Raw genomic sequence first — 16,886 nt, 5'->3', positions numbered from 1 at the left:
ACGTTCAGGACTTACTCAAAAATAAGGGCTATGGTTAGGGTTAGGTAAAACATTGCCTCTTCTACTAAACGTAATATTTTCCAGTATTTATTTTAATATTATGTTTGTGGGCATTTTTGCCTTTTTTTACATGGCACAGTACATGGCACAGTACATGGCACAGACGCTGACAGGAAAGGGTTAGGGGAATGACATGCAGAAAAGGTCCCTTTCCAGATTGGAACCAGCGACGCTGCCATTATGCAGCATGTGTGATAACCACTCGGCTACCAAATCGCTCCCAGTATTATTTTTAAGCAAGTTAATGTTGATGGCTAGTGCCACGGCCATTTGAAGAGATGCAATGCAGTTAGCTCACACTGCATACTCACTAATCTAGTGTACATCCGGGCATTTCTCACACACAAAAAAATCCACATATTATGCAGCTGGAACACACTACATATTCAGTTTGATGTCATACTTAATATGAATGAATGCTATTCTGAAAAAGCGTATAACAAGCTATTTTTAGTGCCTGCCCAATCAAATTACAGCTCTGACATCATCAGTCATTAACACAAATCCATGTCCTCTGATGTAGAGGGTGCTGTCATAGCAGAGAATAAGCAAAATTTCAACTCTTGTATTTGATTATATACATTTTGATGAAACTGACTGAGGAAATATGCTGTAATTTCTCTCAGTCAAAAACAGAATTCACAGAATGTCTGCTGCGAGTCACAAACTGCAACTATAGTAGATCAGTATGTGTTGAATGTGCGTGTACATACTGTACTACAATTCTAATTTGTATGCATGTGACTGACTAACAGAGAAGTAGAAAAGAAAAAAGAGGTGAGACAAACTGAGAAAGAGAATGAAAAAGGGTGAAAAAGAGAGAGAAGAAAAGGGAGGAAAATAGAGGTGGACGTTTCAGCTGTGTCGCCCTGGCAACCGCAGCCAGGAAACAGCAGGAGTGTTTTATTTTTCTGTTTTCCCCCCCCTTTTTTTCCTGGCATTTGCAGGGATGATCCAGGATGTGACATCAGGACCTTGCTGTCTAATGTCTGTGTGTGCAAACAATCTGCCAGGCAGCTTACAAGCAGCTCTCGTTATCTGAAATACAGAGCCTGGCAGCTGGAGCCTTGACATTTAAAGGAGGCGGGATTCTGGCACGAGAGTAATTCATCTACTCGTCGTGCAGGTTACGAGGGGGAGAAAACACGTGCTGGACGCCTGGCTCTCTGTCTGTTCTCTTTAAGTCTCTGATTGATGCAGATATTCAATATGAGGAGGGATCTGTGGAGGAAACTACCTGAAAGACAAATATTTGGCGTATGGAAATATAACAAACAACACGTAGCAGAGAAAATACAAGTAAAAATGAATATTCAACTCATTTAAAAGAAAAGCCAGACATAAACAAATTAAGTAGATTCATAATGTAATTCTAATCATTCTAAAGTAATAATATTTTTAAAATAGAGTGCAGGAGCAATTACAATAGACACAAAGGCTGCCTTTCCTCATAAACCTTTAAAGATCTGGTATGACCTTCTTTGACTCATTTTCTATGAATACTTTATTTTAAATGTATAAGTGATATTTTATTCAACAAACGTTGCTTAGACTTTTCAAAATCCATCTTTACTTACAGCACACATTGCCATCTGTCCTCCAACAGGCTGTTTCAGAAGCTATTTACATACACACTCAATGTAGGGCAGGGCAGCGGTGGGCTCATGCTAAAGCTTCCTTGCGTATTTGATGTGACTTTTTGGTGTGACGTAGTAATGGGTTCCATCTCAACACCACCAGCTCTTGAGCCACAAATTTCAAAAAATTCAAATATCAAAAGACCAAGGAAAGAGAATTGAGTTTGTTTTACAGCAAAGGAGGGCAGACTGTCACTGTGATCAATCCCAGATGCAACTTTTTAGTTGTTGTGTTTTTTTTTCTCACAATACCACACCCTTTAATGTGAAACATCCAGCAACTGACTCTTAAAGTTGCCTTCCACTCAAAAATACATGTTTCTTCTTGTTCCTTCAGTTAGATGTTTGAGCATCACTGTGCAGATTGATGTATGTGCAGATCTCACATCTGCTGGGAAGTCTGCTCCCTGCTTCTCCCTGAGTTAATTGAAAATCCAATTTTGAGGGGCGGGTCTACGAGCATCATTTGTGACATCACAACTAGATTGGAGCCAATCCTCCTCCAATATTCAACTTATATTATAGTGTGATGTGGAAACGTGAAGCCTCCAGTGCACAAATACTGAGAATGGACTTTACAGTGAAGGAGGAGACATCCTGGTACAAAAGAGAAACTTTGAAAATGAAAAATATTTGAATATTCATAGAATCTGGAATTTTCAATGATGAAGAAGAAGTAGATGTCACGTTTGAACAATTTCTAAGTAGTTCATTGGGTGGTTTTTTGTAGTATTTTATGTCTTAAAAATGCCTGTTTAAATGTGAACAATTATAAGTAAATGTAAAGTCAAATAAAATTGCCTATAAAAAAGGGATTCAAGTAGTATAATGATGGGCATGATGCAGAAGACATTAAATAATATTTTTCCCTAATTGCTCATTTATTGTAACACCAAACTGTTTGTAATGGGTTGCAGGGTTAGACGTTCATCAGGTCAAAACACCAATCTGAACAGCTAAAAGCTAACACAGCTGTTAAATCCAATTGTTCAAAATAAAGACACCCAGCAGACAAGGAGCAACATTAGCATTCATTTAGGGTCATGTTTCTGAATGTAAGCCCAATGTTCACTCTTTTTTTGCTCTTTTGTGGTTTAACAAACTCCTGAGTGAAATATCTGTCTCTTTCTCCAGTTAAATGCTACGCTAAGTTCACCAGCTAGTTGCTAACTCTATCTGCCATTAGATGCTGGCCAGGTAGAGTGTTGTTATCAGAGCCTTTAACTTACTGCAGCTGTAAACAAGGCTATAAGAGTGGCGAGAGTTAACCAAAACAATTAAGTTGCAGGCCAAAAAAAAGTATTCAAAAAATGAGCTGAATAATGCTAAAATGCACCTGCAGATCGTGGGGGGAAATGCATAGTTGGTGATGATGCTCTTAAGGTTCATTATTCTAAGCAACACCTTTGACATTACACAGTGTAATTTTCCCCATTTGCAATTTAAAAAATATTGATTTGTGCGGCTTTAATATTAAAATATGATTAAAACAAGTCAATTCCGCATAAAGATTAGAATTTAAAATAAGAGACATAAAAGGGTCAAATGTATTGAATCAGCAGATCAACCAGCATGTAAAGCATATAGTACGTCACTTGGTGTTTGTCTGCTGCAATGTGGCAGTTAAATGAAGAGGCTGAAGTAGGAAACAGAGGTAAGTGAAAATGTTTTACTTCCGTTAAAGTATAGATCTGGGCACAACATGCAGGTCTCATACTGGACATGACAGTCTAATACTTTATAAAGGTAGAGAAATAAGAAAAGAAGCAAGTCTAGCTTTTTCTTGGCTTTATTTCTTTACATTTTGAACTTTTTGGAAGATTTTCTGTCAGTGACTTTAACAGTTCGCACAAGCTGCATCCATGACAGTCATGAGATGCTCTTCCATGTTGAAATTTGATCATTCACTGTTGCCTTGTTTATCAAAAAACAAACGTCCTACAAGCCAAACCTGCCAAGATTTGTATTTAGGAACACATCTGTGTCCCATCCCCACTCATTTAGATGCTGCAGATTTTCAGTCTGCCAAATTTATTTGCCCACTGGTGGGAAACTGGCACAAAAGATGAATATAAACAACATGCTTTAGGGTGTTTTTGGATGTTTTTTTCTTTTTTTAGGACCATGACATTTGATGATCTCATACTCAAAGTATAATTTAATGTTCTTGCCTACCTATTCTTGCTACTGTTCCCTGTTTCGTATGTTTGAATAAAGCAAGAATAAAGAATTTAGTTCTTTATTTAAAAAATGGTCCCTCTTTCGTTCATGTTGCATACTCACCATTCTACCACACCTCAGATCAACTACACCAATTTCACAGAGGGCCAAGCTGCCAAAATGTGGGATATGAGGAAATGTCAGATATTATCCTCCTGACAGCCTTACGTAACTCCTGAGCGTGTGTCAGGGATAATCCTCTTAGTGGGAGAAAAGTCGCCTTAATAGGAAACAAAACACAGTTTGCCTCCCCTGTACCCTGCTTTTAATAATCAAAATGGAGTTTGTACGAACGCCACCACACCAGCGTAATCCATGCTGGAGGACAAGCCTCTGCTCTCTAATCTATGATTATTTGTATGATCAAAATGACCAGATAGTGATCAACGTTGGATGAACAGATGTGTTTGTGTATTAAAATGCATGTGCAGGGACGCCCAAAACAATGTCAATCACAGTGGGATTGTTTGGTTGGAAAAATAAAAAGGTGTGTGACTTGGAGAAGGTGATACAAATTTCATACATTAACATTTTAAATTGAAAATAGATAAAAATGGATGCTGGTTTAAAAAAAATAATAAAGCATCATCGATCATCTCTGTTTTCCAGCAGACAAACTCATAAATACCCAGTGTCTTGATCTTGAAGACTGTGTTGTGCCTCATAAATTACAGAGCGATAAGGATGAGTTCTGATTGTAAAAAAAAGTCTTCTTATCTGCACTGAGAGTGATAACAAGCTGGTGAGCCTTGAGGCCAGCTGCACGATGCACAAAGTCTCAGTGTACACAAACAAAAGGTTGAAAGATGGGCAACGTAATGAGCAAATCATCTACTCAGTGGTGTAGGCTGCTAAAGGAAACAAGACATTATTATGTCAATCCACTCAAAAATCTTTAAAACCATATTTGTATCATTCTTGATAAGATTTGGCCAAAGTAATAATGGTGTTAGATGGTAAAACATGATAACTATGTAAAAATCTGCTGCTGCTGATATGAAGCCAAGCTCTCTGGCTCCCTCTGGTGGTGTGAAAGAGAACAACATGTTTGATTTAGGCTCATCGGCCCATTGAGGTCACCCTCTGATTTTTTTTTCTTCTTTGTAAATTTAAAGGGTTTAGTAACCTGGGGTACGTCAACATTCTACAACTACAGCTTTTAGACTGCATATGTTCAAATCTGACTGATTTTAGCTCAACTATACATGAAACAGACCTCAGCATTTTCCTATTTTATAACTAGCAGTGTGGCTTTGAAACAGCCTTTACGGATTCACTTGGGAAACAACATTTACTTTAAGGTATAAATGAAAAGTAAGAGTAAATTAAACAAGAAAAAATGCTAATATTAAAGAATAATGGTTTCTGATCTGGGGGTTGCATTAGGGGGACTCTTGCCCTACTTTTACCAATGTTAATAAGAATAAGAATAAAAACAAATGTACTGTATATAACATTCTTTATTTAAATATATTAAAAATAGATAATGTGTAAAGCCAAATTATACAGTATTATGCAAAAGTTTTAGCCATTTTGCAACAGATGGTTTGGCCTCCACAGAGCCCTGATCTCAACATCATGAAGCCAGCCTAGGATTACATGAAGAGACAGAGGCAGCTGAAATGCTGAAATCCACCGAAAAACTGTGACAACTTCTCCAAGATGCAGGAACAACCGACCTGACAAGTACCTGAAAAACTGTGTGCAGGTGAACCAAAGAGAACTGCTTCTATTTTAAAGGGAAAGCTGCTCACAATAGATTTCATTTAGGTTTCTTCTCTTTACTGAACTTTGCATGAAGTTAATTGATAAATAAAAACTGCTTATGGAATTATTTTATAAAACATCCTCACTTTACTTTTAGTGTGTGTAGCTTATGCACAGTATTATGAACAGCTGTAATATAGTTTTTCCTAGAGTAAAATATAATTGTCATGTACTTTTACACATATAGTATACTGGAGTGGTCTTCATTGGATTTTAGTGGATGATATAGTCATAACTGTCATTTCATCACTGTGTTACATGGCTGACTGTAAAATCTCAGGGAGCTCGATGGTCACTGGAGTCAATATGAGCTGACATTGGGCAAGAGGCACAGTACACCATGGACAGGTCACCAATCAATCAAAGGGCTTACATATATACAGTGCTGTGAAAAAGTATTTGCCCCCTACCGAATTTCTTCTGTTTTTGCTTTTTTGTCACACTTACATGTTTTTAAGATCAAAGATACTTTAATTTAAGAAAAAGACAATGAGAGTGAACATAAAATCCAGCTTTTAAATGATCATTCCATTTATTGAAAGTAAAGAATTATTCAAAACCTATATCACCAATGTGAAAAAGTAATTGCCCCCTTAACTTAATAACTGGTTGTGCCACCTTTTGCTGCAACAACTGCAATCAAGCGTTTGCGATAACTAGCAATGAGTCTTTCACATCGCTGTGGAGGAATTTTGGCCCATTCTTCTTTGCAGAACTGCTTTAATTCAGCCACATTGGAGGGTTTGAGCATGAACGGCCCGTTTAAGGTCATGCCACAGCATCTCCATTGGATTCAGGTCCGGACTTTGACTAGGCCACTCCAAAACCTTAATTTTGGTTTTTTTGAGCCAATCAGAGGTGGACTTGCTGGTGTGTTTCGGATCATTGTCCTGTTGCATAACCCAAGTGAGCTTGAGCTTCAAGTCACGAACTGATGGCCGGACATTCTCCTTCAAGATTTGATAGAATTCATGGTTCCGTCAATCACAGCAAGTCGTACAGGCCCTGAAGCAGTAAAGCAGCCCCAGACCATCACACTACCACCACCATGTTTGACTGTGGCATTATGTTCTTTTTAACAAATGCTGTGTTAGTTTTGCGCCAGAAGTAACGGGACACACACCTTCCAAAAGGTTCCACTTTTGTCTCATCAGTCCACAGAATATTTTCCCAGAAGTCTTGGGGATCATCCAGGTGTTTTTTGGAAAATGTGAGACGAGCCTTTGTGTTCTTTTTGGTCAGCAGTGGTTTTCGCCTTGGAACTCTACCATGGATGCCATTTTTGCCCAGTCTCTTTCTTATGGTAGAATCATGAAAACTGACCTTAACTGAGGCAAGTGAGGCCTGCAGTTCTTTAGATGTTGTTCTGGGTTCTTTTGAGAATCCTGGATGAGTCGTCGATGCGCTCTTGAAGTAAATTTGGTAGGCCGGCCACTCCTGGGAAGGCCACTCTCCATTTGTGTATAATGGCTCTCACAGTGGTTAGCTGGAGTCCCAAAGCCTTAGAAATGGCTTTGTAACCCTTTCCAGACTGATAAATGTCAATTACTTTGTTTCTCATCTGTTCTTGGATTTCTTTAGATCGCGGCATGATGTGTGGCTTTTTGAGATCTTTTGGCCTACTTCATGTTGTCAGACAGGTTCTATTTAAGTGATTTCTTGATTGTACAGGTCTGGCAGTAATCAGGCCTGGGTGTGGCTGGTGAAATTGAACTCAGCTTTCCAAAAAAATTGGTTAATCACAGTTAATTCATGATTTGACAAGGTGGGGCAATTACTTTTTTCACATAGGGCCAGGTTGATTTGGATAGTTTTTTTCCCTTAATAAATGAAATCATCATTTAAAAACTGCATTTTGTATTTACTTGGGTTGTCTTTGTCTGATATTAGAATTTGTTTGATGATCTGGAATATTTAAGTGTGCCAAATGTGCAAAAAAATAGGTTATCCGTAAGGGGGCAAATACTTTTTCACAGCACTGTATAGAGCAGTGGTCTCCAACCCTGCTCCTGGAGAGCTACTGCCCTGCATGTTTTAGGTATCTCCTCACTCTAACTCGTTATCAAGCAGCTGAGGCTCGTCAAAGGGCTTGATAACGAGTTGATTATTAGAATCAGGTGTGTTAGAGTGAGGAGATACCTAAAACATGCAGGGCAGTAGCTCTCCAGGAGCAGGGTTGGAGACCACTGGTATAGAGAGACAACCATTCACACTCATATTCACACTTAAGGGCATTTAGAGCCACCAATTAACCTCACCTGCGTGTTTTTGGTCTGTTGGGAGAAGCCGGAGAACCTGAAGAGAACCCACACCACACAGGCACGTGGAGAACATGCTGTATTAGTTGTATGCTTGCCTGTCAATAAATTTAAACTTCTTGACTGTTCAGCTGACTTATACTGTTCATTAAAACTTTAATACAACAGAATGAACTAATTGAACAATGTCTATTTTCCTGCTGATTCCTCCCAAATTATTGAATTCTTTCCAGGGAACTTGGAAATTATTCAGAAATTACAGACCCGTAACATCAAGAGTGACCATTAAATTTGTTTAAGATTTCTTTGCCTTCATTTTTTTTTCTGACTAGATTGTCAAGACTGACCATAATGAGAAGGATGGACATCTCAATCTGTAGGGAGGTTGATGATATCGGTAGAGTTGCTGAATCCTAAATACCAACCCCACTTGAATCCATAAACTTTGACAATGTTCAAGAAAGACAAAGTCAAATCGCTTAACAATAAATATTGTTTATTACTGCAGTTATCAATCTAAATTCAAATGGAAAGCATTTCCAATTTTAGCAAACTGTGGACACAACCACAGTGTACCTATTTTATTGCACTACACTATAGCAGAGCAGATGACCTGACATTCATTTAAATATCTTTATTTACAATAAAGCAAAATGTGAACTCCTAAAATAAGGAGAAATGTAAACAGGGTGTGTCATTCAGTAAGCTCTGGAGTGAATTTCTCTTGTCTAAAATCTGTAAAAGTTTAGTCTTGCTTGAGGTCTACATTCAGGATCTGAAGACATACACTGCTGAGAGTCCATGGTAGGAACTATCCGGAGAAAAAAAAGGTAGCAAATCTTGCTGCCAAATCTTCAAGAGGACATCTGCCATGTATGCAGCCACGAGGGCTCCATGGTCACTGGGAGACCCTGCTGGATGCAGTTCGTCAACTGTCCACTAGGAGGTGCTGGTCTGGCATGGCAGGCGGAAGGTATGGGGGTTCCAGTATCATGCGGGAAACCCAGCAGTCCTCTACCCTTCTACTGTGCACTGAAAACCAATCACCAGCTGACAACCTGGAAATCAGAAAAACATTATAATGTGGAAAGGCCTGTACACACTGAAAAAATACAGCTTCATATGTTAAATGTTTTATTCCATTAATGTTTGTGTTGTTGTACTTATTTTCAATAGTTTTGGCTTTCATTCCTCTCTTTTATAATCATATTTTATTTAATTCTTACAGACACAAATTAATGTAAATTTTCCTTTAAAGAAACCCCTTTTTGATGCAACATGATTTTTTTTAAATCTCTCTTAGTATTACGTAGTACTTTCCAGACACCTTTAAGATACTGCTCAATTTAAGAGATAATATTGAAATCATAACGGAAATCATAACGCATGACTTTGTCTGACTCCTAAAGAAAAACTTTTAATTTCCAGATATTTAATTTTAACAGCTCCTTTGTGAACTAAGCTAAATCATTTTTATAACATGTAATTTCAGTGAATCAGAGTTCTGCTGTGTGAAATATGACATCGAATTTAACAGAAGAATTGAGTAGATTGTGAAAAGTATGTTTAATAAGTTAATTTACATTTTAAATGACTGAAGAAAAGGCAAATTAAGTCTAAAATAGTTTCTTACTGTCAGAAACCATTGAAGCAAACATTTAACATATTGTAGTTTTAATTTGAACTCTATGTAAAGTGAATTAATGTAATGTTTCCCCATTTGTTTCCACAATAACTGCTCATTTGTTAAATTGTAGTTCCACTGAATTAAACAGCATAAGATCTCACTCTGTTTTGTCAGGTAATAAACATTAACAGTGTCTGATAATAATGAAGTACTGCCATTATTTATGACTAGGAGTTCCAACTAAGCTATCTCTGTTGTTTTTTGCCCTTAATGTATTGGTGAATTTTGATGTGCTTGTTAAAAAGAAGAAAGAAGCTGTTTTATGGTGTGACTGCTGTGGTTAAGGTTTGGTTAGGTGAAGGCACAAAAACCACAGGGTTAAGGAAGATCATGGTTTGGGTTAAAATGCACATCAAGCTACACTTCAATGTTCAGAGCAAAAGGCCTTTGGAACAGTGGGCTTTTGTTTTTTGGGATGATGAGTTGGGCTTTCAGCCCAATGGGAAGTTTTTGGAGACTAATTGGGTTTCAGAAGAATGGGCTGTCGGACTAATGGCATTGCACCATTGTGAACAGGGCGTGCTTTTTAAACAATAACTGTAACCCCACCCACTAAAACCTGGGTTAGTTCATGTAGAACCCCATACAAATCATGAAGAGCTGAAGAACTTCGACATACAGTTTCTGAATCTCTAACTGTACCAGTTCAGGGCCATTCCTTGTGGTGGGCCACATCTTTCTTCTTTTTCTCATTTTTCTCCTTCTGCAGTCTCTCCAGTTCGGCCTCATACATCATCTCCTGGATCAGGTACTTCTCCCTGCGCATTCGATCCCGAAGGTCCTTTGGAAGGTCGGGGATCAGGTATGCAATCAGAGTCTTGATGGCAAAGACCATGTGCTGCAAAAAAAAGAGCACGATATCACAAATGCCAGAGTCATATGTCCATAGTAAAACAAACAAAAAATGGAGCATCACTCCTTTTAGCTTTGTTTTGTCTATCAACTCCTGAGTAAATATCTCATTAGCTGCTAAATGCTTCACTAGGTTTCACAATTTACTTTTACTTAATCTCCTCTATTGGAAAAACTGCTCACAAAGGAGCAATACTCAGACAGTTATTTGACAGTAATGGCAGTGGTATAGGTATGTCTTTAAAAAAAATGGTATTAACTTATTGTTCTGTCAGCAATCAAGCTAAGCTAATGAGTGCTTGGTGAACTTTATTGTCCTTCTTCAATAACTTTTTATTGAACGAAATGTTGTGTAATGGTAAACAAAAGCTCAGGGGGAAGTAAACAGCGCATTAGGGAGAAAATATAGAGAAGCTGTAAAATTGTGAATGACTTTCAATAGCAGGCTAGCATGTTAGAGGTTAACTCACCAGCTACAGCAGTTAGCTTTGGGATTAGTCAATGTGTCACAAGGTGTTTGGCCTCCCCTGTTCTGCATGGGTGAGCATTATCACTTTGTTGCTTTTAATCTTCTTTTAAAAAGTGCCTTTTTGAAACACATTGATTTGTGTAGTTACTCCTTGACTGTGTCCGACATCACTCCCTATATACTATATAATGCACTACATTTACCCTCTGCCATTTTATTTGAGCATCTGAATGCTGAGTGTGTAAATATCTACACTATACTTTGCTCTCAAATATTCCACCATGAAACGAAAAAAGTAGTGTCCATGGTATGCTAACAATCCCACAATAAAATGCTCCACATTTTAAAGACATGAAAACTATTGTCACATGGCTCTACAGCTGATGGTGATGACACAAAATGATGACGATTAGTTAGTGTCTGAAATCTTCAATTGCTGCTCACTATTGAGTGAACTATTTAGTGTTCATTCAATAGTGAGTAGTGAATGAGTGAATAATTGAGTGATTTCAGACACAGTCCTTGACAATGGACTTGTGGACTAAGTTAAGCAAGGTTCATTTGGAGCACCTGTAAACGTCCTAATTAGTGACAATGTGTGCACAGTGCACATGGTAATTGATTTGAAGCCGCTGATTAAAAGAGCAGTAAAAACAGACAAAACACAGGAATTGAAAAACGTTCACAAACACGATGTTCAAAACCTTCAAGTGATTCGAAAGAAGGTTATACAGGCTTTCCTTTTTGTGACACTGCCTTTTATTTTATAGTACAATCTAAAACTGGTTTGCGTGTATCAAGAATTTTTTCTGGTTAGTGGTGCAAATCTTTATACGCTGTGAGCAAATTACATCAAAATGCCGAAGAAGACTTAGATAGGTACTCATGAATAAAGACATAAAACTGCATTGACAAAACAATATAAAGGAATCTAATTCCAATTCCTTCCTGCTGTCTGGCATCATTTGTCAAAAACTCTGTGAACTGTCAACTGACCTCAAAAACAATGATGAATGCCAGCCGGGCTGCCAGGACGTGCCAGAACTGCAGAGTGTACGAGTAGGGCTCAGCAGAGTCTGGAGGCTCCCTGTAGTCACGATATCTGGTGTGTCAAACAGTGGAAGTCAAAGGTTGTCACAAAGTGATGATATCTAAGCGATGTCACTGAGTGAAAAACCATTGTGAAATTCACTGCAGTCAAACTCAGCATGCTGACAGCATCTGTGCAAATTCAAGCAAAACATCTAAATAATTTGTGTGCAAGCTTGTTATTATGTTCTTTTATTTCACTTCAGCTCAACTTTAGGTTGTCTGAAAAAACCTTTGATTTTAAAAACATATTTTCACTGTATGTCTACTTATTTATGTGGTTATTTTGTCTTCGTATTTTCTTTTATACTCCTGTTTGTTCTCTGTATTTTATGATTTTATATACATTACCAGTCAAAAGTTTGGACACACTTTCACTACTGTATGTGCAGCATAGTAAGATTGTACAAAAAGCACAGAGCCTGCATTTTGGTTTATGGGGATAAAGTGATGGATGAACACGCAAAACGGGTTATGCAATCCATCCTGGGGTTGCACAAATGTTTGCAGCAAATGCTTGTTAAAAAAAAAAAGGTTTATTTGCATCAAGCATTTCTTTTAAAAAAATGTAACAGATACAAGGGGGGAAACCTTAATCATGGCTCAGGTGCAGAAGTATAGTTTTAACATGCTTGATATTATACTTGATGAGCACTGGAAACTTTGGGTGCAGGGACGCACATACAAACACACTACCTGCAATACTTCACAGCTTCTCTTATCAGTTCCGAGCCATTCGTCCTCGGCTGTGATCTCTTCTCAAAGTCAGACACGAGGAAAACTGAGAGACTGGCGTTGACGTAACCCATCATACACCTGAGGAACACACAACAAATCATTGAATACTTAATACTGCATCTAAAAACATTATCATAACTAAAGTAAGTTGTTAAACGTGAAAAGTAACAAAGAAACCGAAAGATCCAAAAGCCACCGTCACTCACCCTTCCCCTGCTCGGCCCTGACCAGCACAAGGCCCATACTTGTAGGCATAAACAAGGCGAGGGATGAAGTCTGAGGTAACAGCGATGACAAAGGCATTGGTGATGACGGACAATATGCCGATCCCCTCTAGAATGCCATACCAGATCCCTGCCAAAAAAAGAAAAAAGGTTATCTTTAGATTGGGGGAAAAAGAAACAAAAACATAAATGTGCCATGTCTTATGTACCTATGTCTTTGGCTTGTGATGGCAGAGGTCGCCGCCACTGTGTGACAAACTTGTAGGCATCTAAACGGATCTCGATGATGTTGTTCAGCAGCGCTAAGAGAGGCGCCAGAGGGAAGGCTGCCACGAAGATGGTGGTGAAGCCGAACTGTAGAACTGAAACACAACACAACGACATCATCAGCTAGCTGCTAACATCCCATCCCTCACCATCCTAGGAACACTGGGAGCTACAGGCGTGTGTAACAAACCATCTAGTGCGTCAGGTTAGGAAAGGGAGGGAGTGGGGTGATACTTTTCTGTAGGTTCATTACTATAACAGACCCTTTTAACATTACACATTTATTAGGGTTAGGGTTAGGATTAGCAGAAGTACCCTAACCCTAACCCACACATATAAATGAATGACTACTTTTACAATTTTCTATTTGTCCTTTTCATATTTCAATTTTTTAAAATCTATTTGATGATAGACAGCAGAGACAAACATGAGCATGTGGAAAAGCTCCTGGCCCAAATTCAATCCAAGGCAAATCAGTGTCGCAGTTGCATAACATGCGTGTCAGCTGCTAGGTCACAAAATGAAAAAATGTATTACTGTTAAAAAAAAATTGTACTGCAGAAGATTAAACTGGAGTGCATTTGGGATAACCTTAAAACTACAAATCTGATATTAAAAGTTGTAGCATTCACATAGGTAGTGGTTTATCATCTCTATAGCCTAAATATGTAAATAAAATGCTTACTCATCTCCAAGTATTCATCAAAGAGTCCGTAGGCATTCATTGGCTGTAGGTTGTAATCCCTCTCCCACTGTGGGAAGCTGGCCTTAGCCTTCTTTCCGTGCTCTCTCCTCAGCCGCCGCCGCGTCCACCAGTTCTGAATGAGCCTAACAACCATAACAAAAACAACAATAGATAGCAGTAAAAACCCATTCAGTAGAGAAACATAAGGATATTACTGTATTTGATCTGTTATTCATCTGCAATCAGTACAGTTATAAAGGAGTATGTATGTTGTCACTGATTTATTTGAATCATTATGTCTGACATGTGCCAAGCACCACTGAAAAACACACTAACTTCATTTTAAAGGTTATATAAATGCGTCTGGAACTCACGGGTAGCCAAGCTCCATGAAGTTGTTCCAGGTCTGTTTTAGCACCATGATGATCCCCATCTGCATGCAGAGGTCAATGAGACAACCACTAGGGTGGCACTGCAGCAATGATAGAAAGATAGAGACAGAGAGAGGGAGAGGATCAAACTCTAAAATGTAAGCAAAAAACTGGAGGTTCTCTGCATTGCCTCATCATTCTCAAGACTCATCAATCATTCTTCACTTCAGTCAGGTACTCGAGAAAAACAACCAATCTATCAATCTCTGTTCAAAATTCAAGCAAACCCAATGCAAAGGAGAGCCTTGACATGATTTAAAGTTTCAAAGTCCCTACTGTTATTACTTACGTACATATGTATATATATACTCACATTTCAGTTACCTTTTCTGCTCACCAGTCAAGCTTAATTTGCACACGCCCACACAGTCCTGTAAAGAGGTCTAATAAGGCAACATAAGTGAGAACACCTGTGTGGGTGGACTATAGGTGTGTAGGGGCTTTGACAGAACTGTTATAGGCTGGCCTACGCAGTATACTTTTTATGCTAAGCTTCTGCTTTTCAGGGCAATATGTGTCCCAATTCTATACGTGTGTATATATATATATGTGCAGGATGTAATATATTTATAGACCTCACAGTACAACTTCAGAAAGCCACTACCAAATAAACTACACAAAAAAACAAAGTGTTGATCCAAAATTTTAATAAACTACTATTTGTTTTCTAAGATAATCTTAGAGCTGGTGTGAAACTGTACTGTTGTTATTTTTCTTGAACAATGTCACCATCTTTTCAAAGTTGCACACCAACATTCAGCAGCATACTTAGTGTATCATTCCTCTTTGTATAATACAGTAAGCTATGTTGATTTCATGTATACTGACTAGAGCCGGACCGATGTATTGGTTAGCCGATATTATCAGCAAATATATCGGTATCGGCATATATTTTGTCCAATATGCACTGATTTAAAAAAAAAAAAAGAAGTTATATAGGCAGCATTATATTTATATTTAATTATTTTTCTTAATTCAAGTTTAATATATATGTAGATATGTTTTTTGTTGTGTTTATAGGAATTTAGTAGTATTTAGCAGTATTTGTAGGAATTTATAATTATAAGTTTACTTTTTCAGTGCACTAATGTTGTGTTTGATAACTACACTGTAAATTGTATGTGTGTTTTATTCTGTGTATATATAATATTATAGGTCAATATATTGATATTGGAATTTTTTTATTCCCTAATATCAGTATTGGCATCGGCCCCAAAAATACAGTATCGGTCGGCCCTAATACTGACTGCACAAACAGCACACGATGATGGTCAATATTGCATTGCACTGTGGGAGTATAGTGTGCATCAATAGTATGCAATGTGACTTCTTTGGAGTATATGTAACTCAAAAGGCTGCTTATTGTTAGTATTTACTACCTAATTGGTAAACATTCTCTGTATCTGTAGCACTCAGAACTTAACCTATTTTCATTTTGGACAAAGTCCATAGAATCAGGTCCGGACATTTTCCAGGGTTGCCCTTTCACACATGTAGCACACAGCAGGAGATTGTCCGTTTCGCCTAAACCAAATGGAGTATTTCCAGTAGGTGAGAAATCACACATCGGACATTACATGGACTTTGTAGTAGGGAGCTGGCAGGGTGAAGTCCATTTAATGTCTGGTCTATCTTACTTGGACATTTGTGTTCTCACATACAGCACCTGGTGGTAATTTCCAGAACATTTCAGGGATGTATGAAAGGGGTTTTAATGTGCTGGTAATCTGTTGGTTGTAAATTCCGTCTATTCATATTATATCGGTAGATTGGTAGTATCTTAAATATAATCAGGACTTAAAATTTACATGAAAGTCACAGCATAGGCCTGTAACACCAACACAAGTGTTTTGTTGTAAGTAAGAAACCTTTCAGATGTTCCTATTCAGCTTGTAGCAGCTTTTGCACATGTTCATTAAAAGGCCAATAAACTTGTATTTGCACAATGATGATTCCGCATGGCCAAAAAAAGGCTGACTGAGGTTGTACTTTGTTACATGTCAAGTCACATAGAATTTGTCATTTCAATTTCTGTAGCCGAGGGGAACAAGTGGGACCGCATTAGCGCAGCATCTAAAAGCGCCATCTCAGGCCTTTTGTCCCCTTAGACCACTTCAGTGTGTTTTTTCCCTGCATGTTCCCATAAGTACTGCTGGCTACACTTACTGCTGATGGGGGTTAAATGCCTGGTGGTTAGGCATACAGTAATTGCTTAATGTCCAATTTAGAAATAACTGGATCCATAAGGCTTTGCTGTTTTTCCCCCGTGGAAAAGCAAAGTAATTACTCACTTCTTCCAGTTTCCAGCGATTGATGAGGCGTAGGTATGCACCAGGCCGGCCTGTAAATCTGTCAACCAAAGGATTTTTTTTTTTTAAGTAATGCATTGTGGCAACTTTATTATCAGTTGATATGAAAGGCAATATTTTACGATCTTTTCACCTAAGGTAGCCTGCTGTTTCAATTGTCTTTTCTTTGTTTTTGCTTTTATTGTTTCTGCCT

At 38.1% G+C, this 16,886-nt stretch overlaps 1 protein-coding gene across 1 annotated transcript in view; it reads right to left on the bottom strand.

Moving 5' to 3' along the window:
* Positions 1–8,450: 8,450 nt before the first annotated feature.
* Positions 8,451–16,886, bottom strand: part of LOC134004623 (anoctamin-4-like) — a 33,370-nt gene continuing 24,934 nt past the window's right edge. Inside the window, exons 19-27 of the mRNA XM_062443961.1 lie at positions 16,676–16,733; positions 14,328–14,425; positions 13,954–14,096; positions 13,211–13,363; positions 12,984–13,131; positions 12,736–12,855; positions 11,947–12,052; positions 10,272–10,467; positions 8,451–9,000 (exon numbers count right to left, since the gene is read on the bottom strand). Of these exons, the coding sequence (XP_062299945.1) occupies positions 10,276–10,467; positions 11,947–12,052; positions 12,736–12,855; positions 12,984–13,131; positions 13,211–13,363; positions 13,954–14,096; positions 14,328–14,425; positions 16,676–16,733 (1,018 nt within the window). The 3' untranslated portion in view covers positions 8,451–9,000; positions 10,272–10,275. The remainder of the gene's footprint in view (positions 9,001–10,271; positions 10,468–11,946; positions 12,053–12,735; positions 12,856–12,983; positions 13,132–13,210; positions 13,364–13,953; positions 14,097–14,327; positions 14,426–16,675; positions 16,734–16,886) is intronic.

Source organism: Scomber scombrus, chromosome 22, assembly GCF_963691925.1.
Source record: "Scomber scombrus chromosome 22, fScoSco1.1, whole genome shotgun sequence".
Taxonomy (NCBI): Eukaryota; Metazoa; Chordata; class Actinopteri; order Scombriformes; family Scombridae; genus Scomber; species Scomber scombrus.
The sequence above is the reverse complement of the archived record's forward strand: the minus strand, read 5'-3'. Positions and strand labels throughout refer to the sequence as shown.